The sequence below is a fragment of the Tyto alba genome, unplaced genomic scaffold, assembly GCF_018691265.1.
Source record: "Tyto alba isolate M040663 unplaced genomic scaffold, T.alba_DEE_v4.0 Super-Scaffold_41, whole genome shotgun sequence".
NCBI lineage: Eukaryota > Metazoa > Chordata > Aves > Strigiformes > Tytonidae > Tyto > Tyto alba.
This window is the reverse complement of record NW_024881317.1, coordinates 16,371,105-16,391,846: the sequence shown is the minus strand read 5'-3', so window position 1 is coordinate 16,391,846 and position 20,742 is coordinate 16,371,105. Positions and strand designations below refer to the sequence as shown.

The 20,742-nt window shown below is 36.0% G+C and overlaps 1 protein-coding gene across 2 annotated transcripts in view; it reads left to right on the top strand.

Moving 5' to 3' along the window:
• MYO1E (myosin IE) overlaps positions 1-20,742 on the top strand; it is a 96,275-nt gene that overhangs the window by 49,100 nt on the left and 26,433 nt on the right. For both annotated transcript variants that reach the window (XM_042803779.1, XM_042803780.1), the window contains exons 5-18: positions 138-225; positions 1,958-2,047; positions 2,991-3,122; positions 4,527-4,661; positions 5,880-6,012; positions 9,434-9,630; positions 10,712-10,792; positions 11,174-11,260; positions 12,579-12,665; positions 13,758-13,925; positions 14,664-14,749; positions 15,349-15,430; positions 16,087-16,193; positions 20,096-20,194. In XM_042803779.1, coding sequence (XP_042659713.1) covers positions 138-225; positions 1,958-2,047; positions 2,991-3,122; positions 4,527-4,661; positions 5,880-6,012; positions 9,434-9,630; positions 10,712-10,792; positions 11,174-11,260; positions 12,579-12,665; positions 13,758-13,925; positions 14,664-14,749; positions 15,349-15,430; positions 16,087-16,193; positions 20,096-20,194 — 1,572 coding nt within the window. The remainder of the gene's footprint in view (positions 1-137; positions 226-1,957; positions 2,048-2,990; positions 3,123-4,526; positions 4,662-5,879; positions 6,013-9,433; positions 9,631-10,711; positions 10,793-11,173; positions 11,261-12,578; positions 12,666-13,757; positions 13,926-14,663; positions 14,750-15,348; positions 15,431-16,086; positions 16,194-20,095; positions 20,195-20,742) is intronic.

Here is a 20,742-nt window from a genome sequence, read left to right as displayed (position 1 = left end):
ACGTAAATACGGTGTACATTTATTATTAGTCATTGTTAAGGTACCTAGTCTTGGTTGAACAAAATAAACATCAAATTGCTCCATTCTAGTGTTATTTAAAAACTAACAGGTACGTTTTTGTGTTCCTTTTTTCATAGTGGGGAAAGTGGTGCTGGAAAGACTGTGGCTGCTAAATATATCATGAGTTATATCTCCAAAATTTCAGGAGGTGGCCCTAAAGTACAGGTGAGCTGATATAGAGTAATACTGAAGCATAAGAAGAGTCCAAAAATTTACTTCGGAGGTAGCATGACAAAGGTATGTCTTGGTTTGCTGGGTGATGAGCTAGAAATACATACAAGCCTTCAACAGCAGACGCACAACTGAAGTGGACAGTGAGCTGGTTGCTTGCAGATTGCTGGGCTGCCTGTGTGGTAGGAGCCATATGAGGGAAATCCATAGATCCAGAATCATCTCTGCTAAAAGTTCTGTAGTTCTAATGCTGAATTAGGCCCACAAGCATTTTATTTATTTTATTTTATTTTATTTTATTTTATTTTATTTTATTTTATTTTATTTTATTTTATTTTATTTTATTTTATTTTATTTTTTTATTTTATGGGGTAAAAGGTACTTTAATTACTGTTCTTAACCAGATTAAGAACAACCACCAGTCTCCTTTTAGTAGATGTGTGGGTTTTTTCCTCCTGTATTGGCATTCTATTGAAAACTGAACTGGCTTTCTGGGATTTTATGACTTCCATTAAATATGATTTGTATGCATATACAAAGAGCATGCATATACAAAGGTACATATACAGAGAGCCGATCGCAGGAACATTATCTTGTTTTATGAGTTTTTCTAGTCAAAAATACAGTATCTGAAGGCTAGCTGAAACAAGCAGTTGCTTTGTTAATAACTATACTATCAGTATCTGCTCTCTCTGTCGAAACCTGTTAACTAAAGCTAATTGAGTGAATTAGCAATAAACATTGCCTTAACAATGTTACAATGTCATTCATTGGCTGATAGGCCATTGTAGATAGGTTGTAGCTGCTTTTACCAGTCCACTCGTTTTGAGTGCTTACTTTTATTTTTTGCTTTATTGCAGTCTCTGATGTTGAGTCTGTTCTTTCTGCTTAGTTTTGCGCAACAGTGATACTGGGAACATTGCAGAGAATAATTCAGTAACCAAGAGAGTGATCCAGAGAAAGTATGCATTGTGTTATTTTTGGAATAAATATAATCATACTTTATAATTAAATATTTTGTTTTATTTAAAAGATTCCAGTTTTTTTGTACACAATTAAAAAAATATTCCTAGTAATTACAGAGTAACAGTTGATGAAATTAGTAAGTTGCCTTGAGTATTTCTTTGAAATAAAATTCAATCTTTCTTCCACAACCCAGCATGCAGTGGGTTTGTTCCAAATCTAGTATTTTGTCCATACTTCCAACTCCTAGGATCAGACAAAGAGACAGTAGCAACACACTTTATTGGTTTCTAGGACAGCTAGATAGCAGCGTCATTGATCCCGAAACAGGTTGCTGAAGCACTTGCAGATTCTTAAATTTAATGCTGCTCTGACATCATTGGTTGTGGTTCCAGACCACCCCAAAAGATTCAAATACTCATGTTTTATAAGGAAATAGTTAAAAATCAAGATGATGAAAAAAAACAGATCAATTTATTGGCTGTGTTGCTTGGCAGAACAGTGAACAGAAGGACCAGTTTTCAGCCTCAGGGAGTTTGTTCAGTTTTGTAGGATTTTCTTGAAAAAATAGGAACAAGAAACTCTGAAAAAAAAGATGGTTAGACTCTATTCCTTATCTGATGAAGAGGATTTCTTACAGATGCAGGCTTTCTTGCTTTTTTAAATATATTATTTAGATGTCATGGCTTTCTAGAAAATCTGTAAGAACTTTTTAAAATGTCAGTTTTTTAATTTCTACTTCTCTTGTTTCCTAAAATTTTAGCATGTTAAAGATATTATTCTACAGTCTAACCCTTTACTGGAAGCCTTTGGGAATGCGAAAACTGTACGGAACAACAACTCCAGCAGATTCGTAAGTCCCTCTACCACAGACATTACTTTATTCTTCAACCTTCTGTGCTGTTACCTTGACATTATTCAGGTGTACAATATAAATTGACTACAAATGAAGTAAATCTAAGTAAAATATAAAATGTGTTTTAAAGCATATAAAGTGTATGTTGAAAGTCCTCTTTCATTCTGTGTAGGTTGTGCATTTGTTTCTCTTACAATGTATACTGGTCAGAGTTTATTTATACAGTGTTCAGTCTGCAAGCAAATAACTTATCAACAAACTGGCCAGTTTTCCAGATTGGTAAAATATACACAGTAATATATGTTTAAAAATAATTAAATTGATAGCTTTTAAAAAAATAGATTAAATCATCCTTAGAATTGTTTGATGTGAAATATCTTTACTAATATGTACAGAAAGTAGCCAAGAATTATTTTCAGTCTGTTTTTCTAAAATACTCAATATTGTGAAATGACTGTTCACTAGGTAACATACTGTAGGCTTTGTTTTTAAAAGTTCCACATAGGCTTTACAAATCTGAGATTTGTTCCTCAGCCAGTGTGAGTGTTAATGCAGTTAATGTCTCCCTGAGAGAAAAAGATGATCACTTTACCTTGCTTCCAAGCAGAACTCTATGTTTGCCATTGGTCATAAATCTGTTAAATTAACTTCCTGTATAGGTGAGCTTTATGGTTTCCTTTATACTAAGCAAGAGTTTCGGCAGTGAAAAGAAGGCACTGACTTCCTCTCTACACTTGAATTAACACGTGATGTGTTATCCCAAGCCTAGGAGGATATGTGATAGTTCAAGAATCTAAGCTTAGGTTATACCTTGAGGCAGCTGTGTCACTACATCCATAAAGATTAACTATCCTAGTAACCTTTCTTGAGATACAGTACAAGTGCATGACTTCAGATTTGTATTCACTAAACATTCAACAGCTTTTATTATTTATTACAGGGGAAATACTTTGAAATCCAGTTTAGCCCAGGTGGAGAACCAGACGGAGGGAAAATCTCCAACTTCCTGCTGGAAAAATCTCGAGTTGTAATGAGGAATCCTGGAGAGAGGAGTTTTCACATTTTTTACCAGGTCAGAAGTGTGTAGATCCTTTCCGAGTTATTCAAAATAACTAGGACTGGTTTTTCCTTTTGATTAAAGAGTCGTTCTCAACATGGTGTGATTACTAAATACATACTCAAGAAGGTAATCTGGGTATCACTGGGGAGCTTGGTAGCATGTTAAGATACTATCTAACATTGACCTACCAAGCTGCCTTTCAGCTTCAGAACAAAAGTACTTTGATATATCAAAGGCCTTGCTTAGAAATTCTCTGTGAGCTCCCATATGGAAAAATCAAGTAGAATATAATAGAAAATGAGAACTTTCCAACAGATTTATTTTTAAACTGGCCTATATAATTATACCTTCTACTCAGAAATTCCATAACACAGATGTGAAAGAGAGATTTGATTCTTAGATAAGTTTTCTAGGACATTTAGGATAATATGTATTTGTTGAATCCTCCACACATCCCCGCTTTTTTTGTATCTCAGAAGGCTTTTCTGGTCTTCACTGAACCTTAACATACAATTTTCTTATTTGCTGAAGTACCACTGACCAAGCTCTACAAAACTAAAGACAGTGCATTGTAAGTGACTGTAAGCAGCTTTGCTTAAAATTGAAGTGCCATTTCCAGGATGGAAAGCTGAATTGGAGCTGGAATTGCTCCAGGGGCTGTGCATTCTCCTCTTCCAAGGTGTATGAACAATGTGCACTGTCCTGCTGATTCTCCTCTGTGGCTTGGAGAGGCTTTTTGACACAAGAGTTATAAGACTGGGGGTTTGATTACTCTCTTCTGAGGTTAGTTTGTTCACTCCTTCCTATATGCAGCCATGTCTGTACACAACTGTGTGGACTTCTTACATAGGTCTGAGGAGCCTCTCCTCTGGCATCACCCAGTACAGGAACCTTTGTAAACTACTTGGTTATTTATTATTGGCCCTGTTGGCCTAAATGATACGAAGAGGTGTTACTTGAGCTGTGCTTCAAATTACTTAGTATTGAAGCAGTTCAAACTTTGCTTAACATATGCCATGATGGACATAAAGGATACTTGGCCTCAAAATTAGAGTTCCAAATACTGCTTTCTTAGTATGTTCTTTCAACTCTGCCTACCTTTCAATAAGCATGGAAAATACATTGCTCCTGGGTATTTAGGTTGCAATTTGGAAAACCTGCTTTGCCTTATCTTTATGAGGTAAAGATAATGGAAGGCATTCAAGGCAGTCACTGTTTTTGCTTTTTATTAGAATGAGAATAAGAATCTGGTCTTTTAGGTTAAACAATTAATAAAACATAGGAAGGATACATACCTGGCACAGCACTAGCCATATTTCTCCCAGTAATTTCAGGCTCAGTCACTTATTTCCATCCTGCCTCATCTCTGCTGAAGATCATTGTATGATACCTGATTTGGGGATTTTTATTCTGCAGCTAATTGAAGGGGCCTCGTCAGAACAGAAAAGCAGTCTTGGCATTACCAGTATGGACTACTATTACTATCTGAGTCTCTCAGGGTCCTACAAAGTCGATGACATCAATGACAAATCAGATTTCCAAGAAACACTGGTGAGTTTTTTATTCTATCATTTGCATAGTGGTGGATGTATGTTCATTTCACTGTCATTTGTAGCAAAGGCATTAATGTATTAATGTGGGAACGAGAAATTAATGTAGATATAATTTGTTTTAATTGTATCTTACCCTGAGGAGGCGGTATGTTACCCTGAAGGTTCTATGTTGCAGCCTAACAATCCAGAGAAGATAGATACTTTTTATAGAGCAGCGCTTTGTTTTCTGTTTGTTCTTTTTCAGAAGGGTGGAAATTTCATTAAATTGTAATTGAGTGCAGATAATCTGCAGTATGAAAATGCACGCACAGTGAGGAACTTCCATTAGAAGAAAATATAAGAGTGTCCTGTTTTAGCTAAATTCTTAGTGGTGACTAATCTTCCATGCTTATTTAAAATAGTGCAACTGAAAAGCTGGAGAAAAGGACCTAGAAAGGATAGATCAGGGATCTTTATCCAGTGCTGTTCTCAATTCATTGTGCAACCTTTATGCAAGTCATGTCGACTTGCTGGTCTTCTGTTATTAGAAATTTACTATTTAAAATAGGCATATTAACACATCTTCTTGTATATGTAGCACATTTAAAGGCCCCCCAAAAATAAATTGTTACTGTTGTATTCTAACTAATTTGGTATTTCAGAAAACACTCGGTTGAGAAGACGTTCTATAAATTACCATGTACTCTAGTCTCCAAACCCCAATGTTGTTGGGGATTATTTTCTAGTAAGTGGCTGGAATTAACAGCCTAAACCAGAGAGACTGTGCTGCTTTTTAGAGTCATTCAGTACAACTTCACAGTTCTTAGTCTCTGTGGAGAAATTGTCTGTGTAGAAGGAACAAAATCATTGTCTTTTAAGTTCATTGTTTTCCCATTTTGCAATTAAACTATTTATTTCAGTGTGACACTTAGGAGCAGGTGCTTGGTTTTCAGTAACTTTAATTTTTCCAGAACTTATTTTGCTAACACATCTTCTTAATGGTGTAGATTCTTCTGTATTTAATTAAAAAAAAAAAACAACAAAATGCAGAAGTAGGACGTGTGGTAGCTTTTCAAACTTTAGTGCAGGCTTGTAATGAGATTTGGTTGCCTTAGGTATTTGAACTGTTTTGAAAAACTCAGATTTTTAACATCAAAATTTTTAAAGAACTTCCATGACAAGAGTCATTAAACAGATTCTTTGACTGATACAATTCTTTTTTTCTTTTTCTTCCCAGCATGCAATGAGTGTGATTGGGATCTTTGCAGAAGAGCAGGCATTGGTGCTGCAGATAGTGGCAGGAATACTGCATTTGGGAAACATCAGCTTCAAAGAAGTTGGCAACTATGCAGGAGTAGAGAGTGAGGAGTGTAAGTACCTCTGGAAACTGTTATAGAAGTAGCAATGGGCTGAAACCCAGAAGGCACAATGTGAACTGCAAGCTTGAGCTGCTTATCCACACACAGTTGCATCATTTCTTACGGTGTGAGGCTGCTAATTCAGATTTTCTTCCAAAACCAATGGTACTGAGGCCCCTATCTTGTCTTGTACAATGCCGTTGACTTAATGGGAGTGCAATTTTGAATTTAAGAAATCCTCTTCCAGCCTTTGAGTATCAAATAATAGTAATTGTGATAAATGCTTTCACACAAACTTGAACTCGGCTCCTTTCAATGCAGCAGCATGCACTCATAAACACACCTGTTACTTATGTGGTTTGTCTGACCTTGCTGCCATGGGAAAGCAGCAACTGCCTTGTGGCATATCCCCAGTCTCGGGTACACAGTCAGCACTCAGGCTTATATATATATGTACATGCATCTGGAAGAGGTACCTCGAAAACAGAAGTTCAGAATTGAATTGAAATGCAGAATTTCATGCTGCAGTTATGTTCCTTGTCTCAAATTTCTCGGCCCATACCTCATTATTAGGTACATCGCATAACTATTTCCTTATTATTTACGTATCCACAATGCACTGTCCTTGCATCCCTCACCTCCTGCTGCTGTTTTATATCAGCTAGGCCCACATCAGCAAGATGTTGAAAGATTAATGGATCTTGAGTTTTAAACATTTTTTTGCCACGATTTGTACCTTACATCTAATGTTGATTTTATACTACCTTGATAGTTTAAGGACAGAGTGGATAAGCAAAACATATGTTTTAGCTTATACGTATCTATCTGTTCTCTTAACTCTTACTTCAGAATGGTCCTTATGTTTAGGAAAACTGCATTTGTTTAGTTTTAGGTAAGTTAAGTATTAATAAAGTGTCTTGTGCAGTCAACTACTCACTCAACTGTATTAGTACTCTCCCACTATTTGTATTAAGAAATTGGGAAATAAAAATTACTAATTTTTAACCTTAATTTCTTAATTTGAGAGAATAGTAAGTGAACCCAAAGAAAAATATTTTGTGGCATTTTATACATCCAAATAAAAGTATAGGATTTTTTTATATGCCATACAGTTCCAAATGAGCTGCTGTGCTTCCATTTAAATCTCAGTATCAAATCTTTCAATGAAATCAAGACATTTAGTAGCCAGAGGAGATAGATACAGAGCGTGTTGCATCAAAAAGTAGCAAACTGAAAAGACATGAGTTGAAAATAGGTTGGTAAATGTGAATGTATTTCTATGATGAGCCACGTATAACATATTTGTCTTGCTCACTGGGATATAAATACAGAAGCTGTGTATGAATAATACATTGAAAAAATTAGCAGATAGAGTGAATATAGAAGTTATTCATAAACATACTGCATTTTAAAGAAGCAAGAGAAGAAATAGAAATGTCTAGTACAATTTCTGCATTATGAATTTGAAAGTTGAGTTCATTTCTTTTTCCATTAATCCTCCCTCTGCTTTACTCTTTGTCCTAGCCAACTAAATAGTAAAGTGTTTATAGCCTGGATAGCCACAGAAGATAAAACACAATGAAAGACCACTGATAAGTCATGCCTTGCATAAGTCTGAAATAAAAAGTTTAAGAATTTGGTCAATAGTGTTGTTATTATTATATAGCCAATTGCAGAAAAACATGGAAAGGCCATTCTTCAGGACACCAAAAACTCTGATCTCTGCGTCAGAATCAAATCTATACAGACCATTCTAGACAGACATTTAGACAAATACTTATTTAAAACTACCAGTGATTACTGTTACAGTACTTGATTATATTAATAGTTGAAAAAAAAATTCTCATTATTTATTCTAAATCTTCCATGTTGCAAATCATGCCAAATATTACCTGTTCTCTCCTGGATACAGACATTTTAAACTGTCCCTCTCTACACTTGCAATATATTGAAAGGTTTGTTTTACACATTCTGAAAACTGATGAAGTGAACCTAGTCTTTTTCAGGTTTTCTTCACAGATTGTATTTAAAACTATTCCACAGAACACTCTTAATTACCCTTTGAGGATCAGTTTTTCAATTACATGCATATCCTGCTTTATTGTAATTTATAGACAGTAACTCTATGGTCCCTAACTAGGGAAAATAATTGGGCACCTTAAGAATGTGAAGTTATATCAAGTCATGTCTAGCTCTTCTTCCTTTACAGTAAATCATTAGTACTGTGAAGCAAGAGTTTCTGAGGTATGCATGGTGGTTCTTAGCATTATATTGTCTTTGTAAATTCTTACAACAGTATTGGATAAATACTTATTCTTGCATCTTTACAGTATATTTGAGCATATTTGGTCTATAGTTACCTACATTCTTTCCCATTTTAAGGCATATGATGTTTGACCTTTTCATGTGCTCTTCAACCTGAGTTCTCAGTGAGTTACCAGAGATGTTGCCAACTTTGGTTAGTTGTGTGGTTCCTAGTACCCTAGGGTAGATTTAATAGTTTTGGATTAATGTACTGAAGGGTTTAGTGAAATCATGCTGTGACATTACAGACGTGTTAAGCACAAGTAGCTGCTGCCTTACTGATTATTTTACATCCTCCTCACACCAGTAAAGTAAATCTGAAAGCAATGGAACATGGAGGAAACACTGCTACAGGATTATGTGGTTTAGTGGAGGTACAATACCGACTCCAAGAGTTGCCCTTGGGAGCCATTTCCAAATGCTTTCAAGCCATTTCTCTTTTTCCATTCCTTAAGGTGTGTGACACCTGCAGCTAGCATCCGTACCACGTGCTAAGAACGCAGAGAATACTGGACTTGCGACTGCTTATTGCACAGATGTATTTTTCTGCTTTACTTTTCAACAAGGGAAACCAGAATTTGCAAAGTACTTCCAGAATAAGGGATTTTAAAACCAAAACCAAATAAATGTCAAAGTAATTGAAAACTTTTTGCAATATCCTAACTTAGAAGAAGAAAGGGAGAGACTATCAGGAAGCAGACAGCATATTCTTTATTGAATTTTAAACATTTAATGTTTTTACAGAGAATTTTCAATGGTGTCAATTTTATTTAATGTGTGAGTTCTGTGTTTTATTTCCATCTCCTCCAAGAATGATTTGTTTGAACCACATAGTTTGAAACTATGACTTAAAGCAGCTTACGTGTTTGAAAGACTGAGGGTGCAGAAATAGCTGACTATTTTACTTCAAGGTGGTTTATCTTAATTGAAATCCATGCAGGTGAAGAGTTGAAAATGTCCCTGGGAAGCTTAGGGAAATTTTAAAGACATAAATCCCTCCTCTTTTTAAGCTGCATCCCCCATGAGGTTTAGTACTACTGCTTGTTATTAGAGATACAGCTAATTCTTTTTCCTTCATTCAGTATTTAGTCTGTAAGTCATAATACAGCAACCCTGATCTTTCTTGCAGTTTTGGCTTTCCCTGCTTTTCTCCTGGGGATTAACCAGGACCGCCTAAAGGAAAAACTGACCAGCAGACAGATGGACAGCAAGTGGGGAGGCAAATCTGAATCCATTAATGTAACGCTAAATGTGGAACAAGCCTGCTACACCAGGGATGCACTGGCCAAGGCCCTTCATTCCCGTGTTTTTGATTACTTGGTGGATGTAAGTGGAGCTTGTTTGATTCTACTGAAGTATCAAAACAAGTACAAGTACACTAGGAATGTTCCTTGCGGTGCTTTTCTTGTCCGTCGTTTCTTTCACCCAGTATGTTTCTTTGCCTAAACTTTAGCACCAGTGCTGAGCAGTGCAGTGGGAGCATGACCACAGATAACAAATATGAGGCACTGATTATATGTTTGTATTGTATATACTGATTGTATATTATATATACAAATGCTGCACTTCGAAGAAAATGAGCTGTGCTTTCAGCATTATAGTTGCTCAGTCTCCTGCTACAGCTGTCCCATATGATATTCTAACATTGCCTTCCTGTCAACAGTCATACTTCTCTGAGTCAGTCCTTCTCCTGTGTAGCTGAGCATTTTCAGATGAGCAGAATTAGTGGGTTATGGTCCTACTCTCTTGCCCTACTCTCCTGCAAAGAACCACTTCAGCATCCCAACGTCATGGCATTTGAGCAAATGATCAAATTCCATTCTTCATGCTAAAGTACTCGCTTGTTCAGAATGAGACCCTGGGCTGGATTGGTGGGCTAGAAACCTTAGCTTTGGCCACTGGTGCTGGCTAGATGAAGCAGAAGTCTCCTCCGTGATGGCACTGCTCATGTCTCAGAAGTCTTCCTCATCTTGACGGCTCTGTAATTCCCACTGTGTGCCTGTACCAGCACTGACACTGCAAAGTAGGGGAATACAGAAATAGGTGAAAAGATTCATGGTACCATCTGCAAAATGCATCAAATATCAAACTTCAAGCTGTTCTTTTTTTGTTGGCTCCTTTTCTTTAACTGAGCCAGTTACACCAAAGGGGAACGATTTTTACAGACAGTAGATCCAAAGGCTCACTAACCTGGAAAACAGGATAGTATTACTGTTCATTTCCTAGCTGTTAATAACACTTTATTAAAAAGTGAAAGTAAAATACACTATTCCATATATCTGTATTCTATTCAAATATGTTCTTTTTGAAGAAACCCAATGTTTTTATATAATGATTTAAGAATATCACTTTATCTTTAAAATATATAAACTACACTTGGTTTTACATTTTGTTTCTGTTTTATTAGTCTATTAATAAGGCTATGGAGAAGGACCATGAAGAATATAACATTGGTGTCCTTGATATTTATGGCTTTGAAATATTCCAGGTAAGGCAATGCAATACTCGGGGTTTGAGCTGATCTGACCTGGCAGAGTTGTCTGTTATTTAGAGGGGAAGAAATCCAAAACAGAAAAAAACCACCAAATCCTGTGGCCAGCATAAAAGCAAAAAAAAACCCAACCCAGCTTTCTGGACATTGAGTTCTCACTTGTAATGTCTCACTTAATAAGCATAAAGTATTGAAGAAACTTCAAAGTAAATAGGTCATTGCTCTTAAAAGAAAGATCTGAGATTACACAGAATGTCTATAAAGGCAGCAACCCATGCATCACTGACTGTTTCTTTGAAGCTTCTTGCCAGCATAAGAACTAAGAATTAGTGTATATAAAGCACAAGACTAATTTTTAAATTGTTTCCTTTTCTATAGAAAAATGGTTTTGAACAGTTCTGCATCAACTTCGTTAATGAAAAACTACAGCAGATTTTTATTGAACTGACACTGAAGGCAGAACAGGTAACCAGACATTTATTATTTTTCAACTCATAAGTGAGCTATTGCTTTTTCAGTTGGTAGAAAAAATGAAGTTTCATCATCTGCTAGCAATAAAATTTGCCTTGTTAAGCAAGAGAAAGAAAAAATCCCTTTTGTTATTGGCTAACCCTAGAACTGTAAACCACATTGGCTACAGACATTTATTCTCTGATACAGTGGTACAGAAGTGAGTCCATCATACAGTGTACTAATGCAGTCATACGAATCTGCCCAGACTTGCTGCATATTCTGACTCATTGACAGAAATGGAAAGCTACAGTTTGGTTCCATCCCAGTGCTTTCATTGGCCATGACACAGAGTTAAATGGGAATACTTTTCTTAATTTCCACCACACCCTTTACAACCTTTTTTTTTTTTTCAATTATTATTAGTTTTATATATATATATATATATATATATATATATATATATATATATATATAAATGAGATTACTGAGACATGCAGAAATACTTCTGAAAGTATATGCAGTTCTCTGCTCACAGTCTTACTGCAGAATCTCACTTTACATTAATGTGAGCTTCTGCATGGAAGGGCAGACAGAATGCAGCTGAGACAGGAGCATTGTGTACAGTATGAGCTCAGGCCTGGCACCAACTTCAGGACAATATTTTCAAGAATGCACATACACAATTGCCTTCCTATAAAAGTAACTGATGATTGCAGTTGAGCACACAAATGACCTGCTATGTGTCTAGCTGAACTCATATGTATGCAACTGATGGGGTCAATTTAATTAAATTTCAGTACTAGTTTTTTCCCTAGTCAGTCCCTAGATGTCTTTATGGTTACAATAATTGTGTGCAGAAATAAAAAGTAGAGCTGTGGCTTCATTTCATGTGCATTTCTACATCTGTTGTTTTGAGGGTCTGATCGTAGATTTACCTGTCACAGTCTTAAGCTTTTATATCCTAATCTATTTTAAAAATTAGGTGCACTATCAAGATACTGTAAAAATCACTTTGTTCCTATTTGCAAAGTGCTTTGACAATAAACGCACTGATTAAATATTCCTGCTCTTCTCAGTAACTACTCAAGGGCTATGAATGACAAAGGAACGTTTGGGGAGAACAGTGAATGATTCTGATTCATCTCTTAGGTGGAAGAGAGCTGGATTTAACTGTCATTAGGGTCATTTCTCCCACCTCCCCCCGGTCATATATTTGGCAAGTCTTTCTGAACATGAGTAGTACAGAGTTTGTGTCTATGTAGTGAATTGTATATCTACTGCTATATCTGTGGTGCAAAGGAATATTTACATCTTTCTTTTTACTTAACAGGAAGAATATGTGCAAGAAGGAATTAGGTGGACACCAATAGATTACTTTAACAACAAAATAGTGTGTGACCTTATAGAGAACAAAGTGGTAAGTATTAGAACAAACAGATGGAAAAAACAAGGTTTCTCTCTAAAATATTTGGGCAACTGCTTTGCTGTCAAGAACATTCATAGGAAAAACGCAAATACCGTTGTTCAGTTACTGAGTCATACTAAGCCTATATATAAATCTTACATAAGATGTCTTATAAGATCTCTGAGATATATGTCAACTAAGATATTGACCAAAACGTATAATGATGGAAATTAAAATTTTATCTACCTCAATTTATCATGAACTTCATGACATATTCTACTGTACATGAGATAAGGCTCTCTGCATCACTGGAAGATGTGTTTCAGTTTGGGGAAACTACAGTATCAGCTTCCTTTGAGGTACCCTCACAAATTAAGCAGAGAGAAGAGGAAGTATTAGCAAGTGTTGAAGATAAAATAAATTTTGTGTCTTTGTTCCACGGAACGTTCTGCAGATTAAAGTTTTTATGTTCTGATTTGGGGAGACAACAAATGTTGAGTTGTTCTTTAGGACAGAAGTAGGTTGTTTTTCAGCTAGTTGTTTGTCCTCATGTAAGACAGATAATTTTAACAGTAGTTCAAGTACTATAGTGACTTGCACTTAAATGCACATCAGATTTTGTCCATCTCCTGTCTGTATCAGGATAACTAGAAAGGGGATAGGATTTCTGCCACAATCTTAAGTATTTAACTCTAAGTCAAACTACAGCATGTGACTTTAAATACCTCAGACAGGGGTTTATTTTTTGGTGGAATGAGAAAGAAGATTGCTTTATGAAGGAATTAACAACTGAAACAAATATTGGGTATTTTAGGCGTTGGTTTTATTTTATTTTTTTATTTTAACAGCAATCATTGTTTTCCCTATCATTTCCCCCTGTCACTATCATTACACAAAGTGGCATCTCTCCTTAAACTAATTGTGTGCTGGCGTACAAATGAGTCTCTACTATGAACTTTACTGACTGGGAGCAGGGAATTCTTTTGTGAATTTGCTCTAGTGTTTTAATAGCAAAGATAATTTTCTGTTTGGGAGAAAAAACTGTCATCATAACTTGTTTCCCCTCACTTTTGCTGTTTTTACTGTCCTTCTCCAATGCATTAGAATCCCCCAGGGATTATGAGCATTTTAGATGATGTGTGTGCCACAATGCATGCAGTGGGAGAAGGAGCTGACCAAACACTGCTTCAAAAACTCCAGATGCAGATTGGGACTCATGAACATTTCAACAGCTGGAACCAGGGATTTATCATTCATCATTATGCTGGAAAGGTAATGTGGAAAATCATCACTGAATTCTGTATAACTTATAAAGAAAAATGAAAGGAGAGAGGAAGCCCTGTAGAGCTGTTTTGATTTTAAGTAGCCAGTTTATCTCAGGAGACAGTGTCCTCCTTTCACAATGTAGGGAGCTTAGAACAAATACACCCTAAAATATGTCACTTACTTAGGAGAGACGAGTCTGGGCCTTGCTGCTATCAAATGCACCAAGCAGAACTTAATATTAAATGTAATAAATAAATGCCCCTAGTCTTTTATTAATTGTAATATTAATTGTTGGTTATAGTAGCAGTAATTTTAAAGAATTCAGATATGAAAATGATCCTTAGGTGATGATATACCAATGGGACTATGCTGCATAGTTCTATCTTCTTTGGCTATATTTCTCAGACTGTTCATGATTTGCTGTAGTTATAGTTAATAACAGTAAACCTTATTATGCAAAAATTTTTATTCAGTAAAATTCAGTGTTAAATACACCTGTGTTATATTCTGTTCACCAGCTCCATCACAGTCTTTTTCACTGATTTTAAATACATGGGTGAAATTCCTTTGTTTGTTGTGAAGGAGTTAATATATGCAAGGATTTAGTGACCATTGTAGTATCCTTAAGTTACACCAGACTGATCAAAAAGTTCAGAACAGCTACTGATGAGGACAGAATTTAAATTTTCTTTAATTATTGGGTTCTCAACTTACCACAAACAATCAATTTCCACCTTGGCCCAGGTATCTTATGATATGGATGGATTCTGCGAGAGAAATCGGGATGTTCTTTTCATGGACTTGATTGAACTCATGCAGAGCAGTGATTTGTACGTAAGCAAAACTTGCTTAAAGCTAGGAATAATGTGTTAGTTCAGATGGATGCAGAGGGCCTGACTTCTCTGCTTTTCAACTTGTGGACTCATTTGTATAAAAGTGGAAATAAGCCATCACTGCGGTCAAACAGTATCACTTGCCTTTTATTGACCTTCATTTTCTGCAAATCTGAGTAAGTAAGGTACTGCAGTGTCAGAGTCAAATGGTATAATGACAGCCATTTGTTTTGGCCTCAAATAAGGCCATTGGTGATTGGGCATTCTCTCAGAGCAGGCACTGTTTCAACATACAAATTAACAATTTTTGGTTATGTATTTTAATTATTTGATGTTTACTTTAAGAAGTATGCATTTCTTTTGAGTCTAGAAGTCTCGTATGGTGTCTTCCAAGGCTCACTAAAATATCAAGGGATCTCTATGAGGAATGAAGCTCATGGAAAATACTAATTTTAAAATAGATTTGATATAACTCCAGATTAATAGAAGTAGCTATTTATAGTCTGTTCAACTATCAACTCTTACAGCATATTCCTTGACATTTCTGCATTGAGTTGTCTTTCTATGCCAACACTATTTTATTAATTCTTTCCTAGGCCTTTTATAAAGGCTCTGTTTCCTGAAAATCTTCAAGTGGACAAGAAGGGCCGTCCCACCACTGCAGGCAGTAAAATCAAAGTATGTCTAGTTTTGCTGTGTTTATACGTGCTTACACGTGTGTGTGTTTGTGTATGGATACCTACATCAAAAAAAACCCTAGTCTTCTCTGTTTTTTACTGTCCAGACAATTTTAAAGATAAACATCAAGAATATCTTGATTGCAAAGTGATGCATTGTTTCAGCTGTTAGAATCATGTTTTGCTCAGCATCACTGTTCATTAAATGTTTTGTTCAGCTGCATTCTACAGCAGTGAATTTTCCAAACCAGCACTGAAGAAGGCAGCAAGTGTTAGAGGGCAAGCATCTTTTTGGTGACTGATTGTAAAATATATGCTTAGATTACACACTTGCAGAATTTGAAAATTGATATTTTATCAACCACTTCCCTCGTATTTCACCGTGACAATCAAGTTCACCTGGTACATTCCTTGTCACACTATATTTTTACATAATAGTTTAAATATATCACATACCTGGAGGTAATGGCACCTTCTGTTTACTGATATATTTTTCATGAAGTGTTTATTATCCCAAGACACTTTGATTGTTCTGGAGACCAGAGTCAGCTCGATCCAGTCAACTAAATCATCAGCAGAGGATTGATAATTTTTAGAATTCACTTACAAGATTTACCCTGTTCATCTCAGAACCTGTTGTGTTCCCTCATTTTACAGAAACAAGCAAATGACCTTGTTGGCACCCTGATGAAGTGTACACCCCATTACATCCGCTGCATCAAACCAAATGAAACAAAGAAGTCTCGAGACTGGGAGGAGAGCAGGTATGGATAAGCAGAGTATGTGATGAGAAGTGGTGCTGATAGACAAAAAAGCCATAAAATTTTATAATTTGTAATCATACAGCCTACAGACAAACAGAACCTAGATACTTAAACCTTCAGAAATTAAATCTGGCATGATCTCTCCTAGACTTTGAAGATAAGCTGTGGTCACTTGGTCTAAGTCAGCAGTTAGTATAGGCAGTTCTTAGCTTCTCTCATATCTGTTATGGATAATCAATATTTGTATAACAGTAACACAATCGGTATATTAAATACTCAGTTTTCCTTGTAGAATTTGCACACCAAATGCATTATACATCAGTTCTAACTTTTGCTTTATGCTTTTAAAAGAGCTTCTATTAAGTAGCTAAAAAGCCAGCAGGATATCTGTATCTGCTTGTACGTATCAAACTTACCAAAAAGTCTCTTATAGCCAACAAGGTTCCTTTTTCACTTCTTGACTTGTAAGTTTCATTAGCCAGCTCTTTAAAGAGAAATCACTAGAATATCTTATCGGGTGGTCATATAGACATTAAATAGATGTCTAAAGCATCAGTTTGGTTTATCACATCTGTTTTGAGGCATCTTTAACTATATGATACTTTATAGCATCTTCCTATTATCTGAAAAAAGATACTCTGCTTTTTTTCCACTGAGGTAGGTGATCAGTATGGTATGTATACTACGTGAGGTCCTAATATAGTTAACATTTATTACTATATATGAAGTACTTTTGGTATTGGTAAAAGTGCTGATAAAGTAAGTGATTATTTTTGTCACAGTGAAACAACTTGCAAAGTCTGATAAAAAGCATTCTTGACCATATCAACACCACACTAGCATTCACTTCCTGCCATTTGGCATGCAGACTAGCACAATTACATGCAGATGTAGAGCACTTACAGAAGCCACAATTGGGACTGCACTTGAAAGTGTCATTTAGCTCTTGGCAGTAAATGTGGACCCTGTTTCTCTAGCTTTTCCACCCCTGAAAATCCTACTTATACAGCACTTAATTTTCCACTGACACTGGGGACAAAAGGAGGAAAGTAAGTGATCCTGGAAAAAGTATGTATGAAACTTTTAACTGTAAGTTGAGGGGCTTTTAAAATCAGTCATTTACATATTGGAAAACAGGCCTATTATTGTGGAAAGTGTTGCTAGGAAACCAAAGAAACATAAAACCAAAAACCTAATCCTGAGAAAAGGCCAGCTTTCAGGAAACCCCTTTTGGAGGAAAAATGGGCAAGATTTCTTCTTGTCTTCCCATAATGAAAATGACGTTTGGCAAAGGCAGCAGCTACTGTCAACAAATGAAATACAAAGGATTGTATACTATCAAACTCAGACACAAATGGAAGTAGTTCTTATAATGGTAATCCTTCATCCCTGTTTAAAAATCCTAACATTTTCTCCCATTTCAAAGTATGATTTCCCATATATTATACTAGGACCTCACCTAGGATACATATGCTGTAGCAGTTGGTAACACATCTGGGGAAAAGAAGTTTATATGCATATGCCAACTCAAGCTTAATTTTGTTGTTTCATGCTTTTACTGTGAGAAAATTCTGTGTTAAGGGAAATATAAAACATGACTAAGTTTGTGATATTTTACTGAATGTTGGTTTGGGGTTTTTTTTGTTTTCTTCTGTGATCACATAATGCTTTATCATGTACTGCCATAGTCAGTGTGATGGGAGTGGTATACCTGATCTGCTTATTAGTTGCATGTTACTAGATGGTGAAAATGTTACTGCAAAAGGAAAAAAAACCTTCACCAAGCCTGTCTTACTTCATGCTCACAGAAGCCATGTCACTCCAGCTTTGTACTGCTGTTGAATAATTCCAGAATATCTAGCACTGAAACATAGACCTTGTGTAATACCTAAACCTTCTATAACACCTGAATTATTCCAAAAATTGGGGTGTTCTTGAAATGTGTTTTTATTCAGGTCCTGGCACAGCCGCTTGGGCTTGTACTCAAAATTGCTGCATTAGCTGAATTCCCAGACCCTGACCTGCTTGAGGTTGATGCCTGGAGGGAGATTTTCAGTGTGCCTTTTCTGAGAAAGAAAAGGAAAAACAGAAAAATGTCTCAAATTCTCTGTTGCTGGACACTAATACTGGCAGGACAGTAAGAAAATGGGAGTAATACTGTTGCTCCAGTGCATTATTCCAGATGTGAACAGGAGGGAAAGCTATAAACAGGAAAATTTTTGTCCACCAACTTTCTACTGTACCAGAATTCTTGGAGTGGGTACAAAATATACTTTATTCCTTGAACACAGCAAGATTAAAATGTGCAGTATTCTTTATTATAAGCTAAAAGAGCAGTATCACTCATCGCTTAGTAAAATACCTCTCATAAATGTTTTTTAAAAAGAAGAAATAACTGAAGGGCTTTTGTCATTTTTAGCATGGGATTTGAAAAGTTTTTCCCTTTATACTATGAGTCATGTGAAAAGAATGTCTCAACCAAAAAAAAAAAGGGGGGGGGGTAATCAATGGGCAATACACTTTATATTGAAATTTAACATTTCAGAATAGCTAGAGAAATAACATCGAACTAGCAGAGTTTTTCAGGATTTCAAAAATCTTTTGTAAAATCAGAAATAGTGATCAAAACAAAATTAAATGGCTTCTAACAGGCTCACTTTTTTTGATTGTATGTAAGGAAATACTCTTTTATATACTGTTAAGCTTGCAGACTGAAATCTTAACAGTAATCTTATATTTCTGACTGCAAGCTAAAGCTTCTATAATTTGCCTTACAAAAGAACAGCAACAGAAGCCCCTGAACACCATGTTTCAGAGTGAAAAACTGACATTGCCTCTTCCAGGCACGTGACTTAGATGAGGAAATGAAGGAAATGCAAAGGAAAACAGCAAGAGTCATACACTGTTAAGGAAGCTAACTGAAATTATTCAAATAAATCTCCAAGCATTAAATAGTAGACTAGCAGGATATGTAGGAAGGAACATAAAATAACATGCTGCAGCTCCAGAAAGAGGAAGAGGTGCCAAAAGGAAGCTTTTTTTTTTCCTTTTGCTGTTTTTCTGCTTTTGAGATTCATGGGGACCTATTTGTTCACTGTTTAGAACCTAAATGAACTGAACATGGTTTTCGTGAGGGGACTGTAATGGTGTTGGGATAATGATGTGCAGCAGAGTCCCTCCACAGCCATTAACATTTTGGGTACAAGTCTGTGGGGATGGGTACCAGCTCAGTCTTTCTCTGTAATTAAAGTATGCCATGAACAAGTTTACCAGGCATGCTTTGGCTACTCTTGTGCCTATCCTCAAATCCTTCCTTTACAGCATAGTAAAATTAGGAGGAATGTGAGCTTTTCATTAATATAGTGGCCTGGCTTTCCTCTTTCTGATACTGTGTGAAATGAGAGTTTGGCATCTGGGTCTTTCTCCAGCTATCAGATTTGGTCCTTTCTCCAGAACAACCAAAAAGAGCTACTGTGTGCTACTGTTGGCTTTTGAGCTATGTAAAATATAGATGAAACCTCCAATAAAAGAACACAAAACAATTTCCCACTCCCTTGAATACCAGCTATGTAATTGTATAGGTAATAGTTACTTGGCCCTTTATGGGTAATGATATTAATTAAGAAATTTATACATAAATTAGGAGAGGAAAGTTAAACTAGGAAAAAATGCTAAGGTGAACTTGCTACATCCATTTCAGTATTGTAGTCTACCTGCCTTGAATATTTTTCCTACCATGCAGTCAGTGTGCATGGTAAAGTGCAAGACTAGCTTCACAGACCTGTGCATGAATTTTAGAAGTCAATAGTCTTTAAACATGATACAGACTTTTAAGAATACCGCAATCCACAAATATGCTGTAATAAAATGGATTTTAAATCTTGCATTGTTTTTGTCCACAGGGTAAAACATCAAGTAGAGTACTTAGGTCTGAAAGAAAATATTCGAGTAAGAAGAGCTGGCTATGCCTACAGGCGGGTTTTCAAGAAGTTTTTGCAGAGGTAGGAATAATACTCATTTTGAAGTATTACAGCACAGTTGTTCATATAATGAGAAAGAAAATAAGAAGTTGCAAGTTTTGAAAGCTTCTAATTTCTCACTTACCTGTTCCTTTTTCCCTCATTTACCTTGCTTACAATCTAGGTTACACAGAGATTTGAAAGTGTCTTAAACACTGGCTTTGTGTCTTTGAAAGTCTTTTCATTTTTCTGTAAACCTGCCTAAGACTTCAATTCTTTATTTAGTGCTATGAGAGGGTTCCTCAAACTTAAAAAGAATTAAGGGAATTTAGAGTTATGAGATGCAGAGCCTGGAATGTGAGTGTCTAGCTGCTAGCCTTAGTTTAAAATGTTACTGCTCGAGCTCTCCCAACTCTTCTTTCCCAATGACAGGAGATAGGTAAAAAAATACATAATGGCCATTCAGCCATTTCAGTGTAAAGACTAACCTTAGCTTAAATTGCTCGTTGTATCCTTCCACTGGTGTTCAAACAGCTGGAAATGGTTACAACTCAAACCTCTACAGCTGCTCACTGAATGAAAGCAAGTCA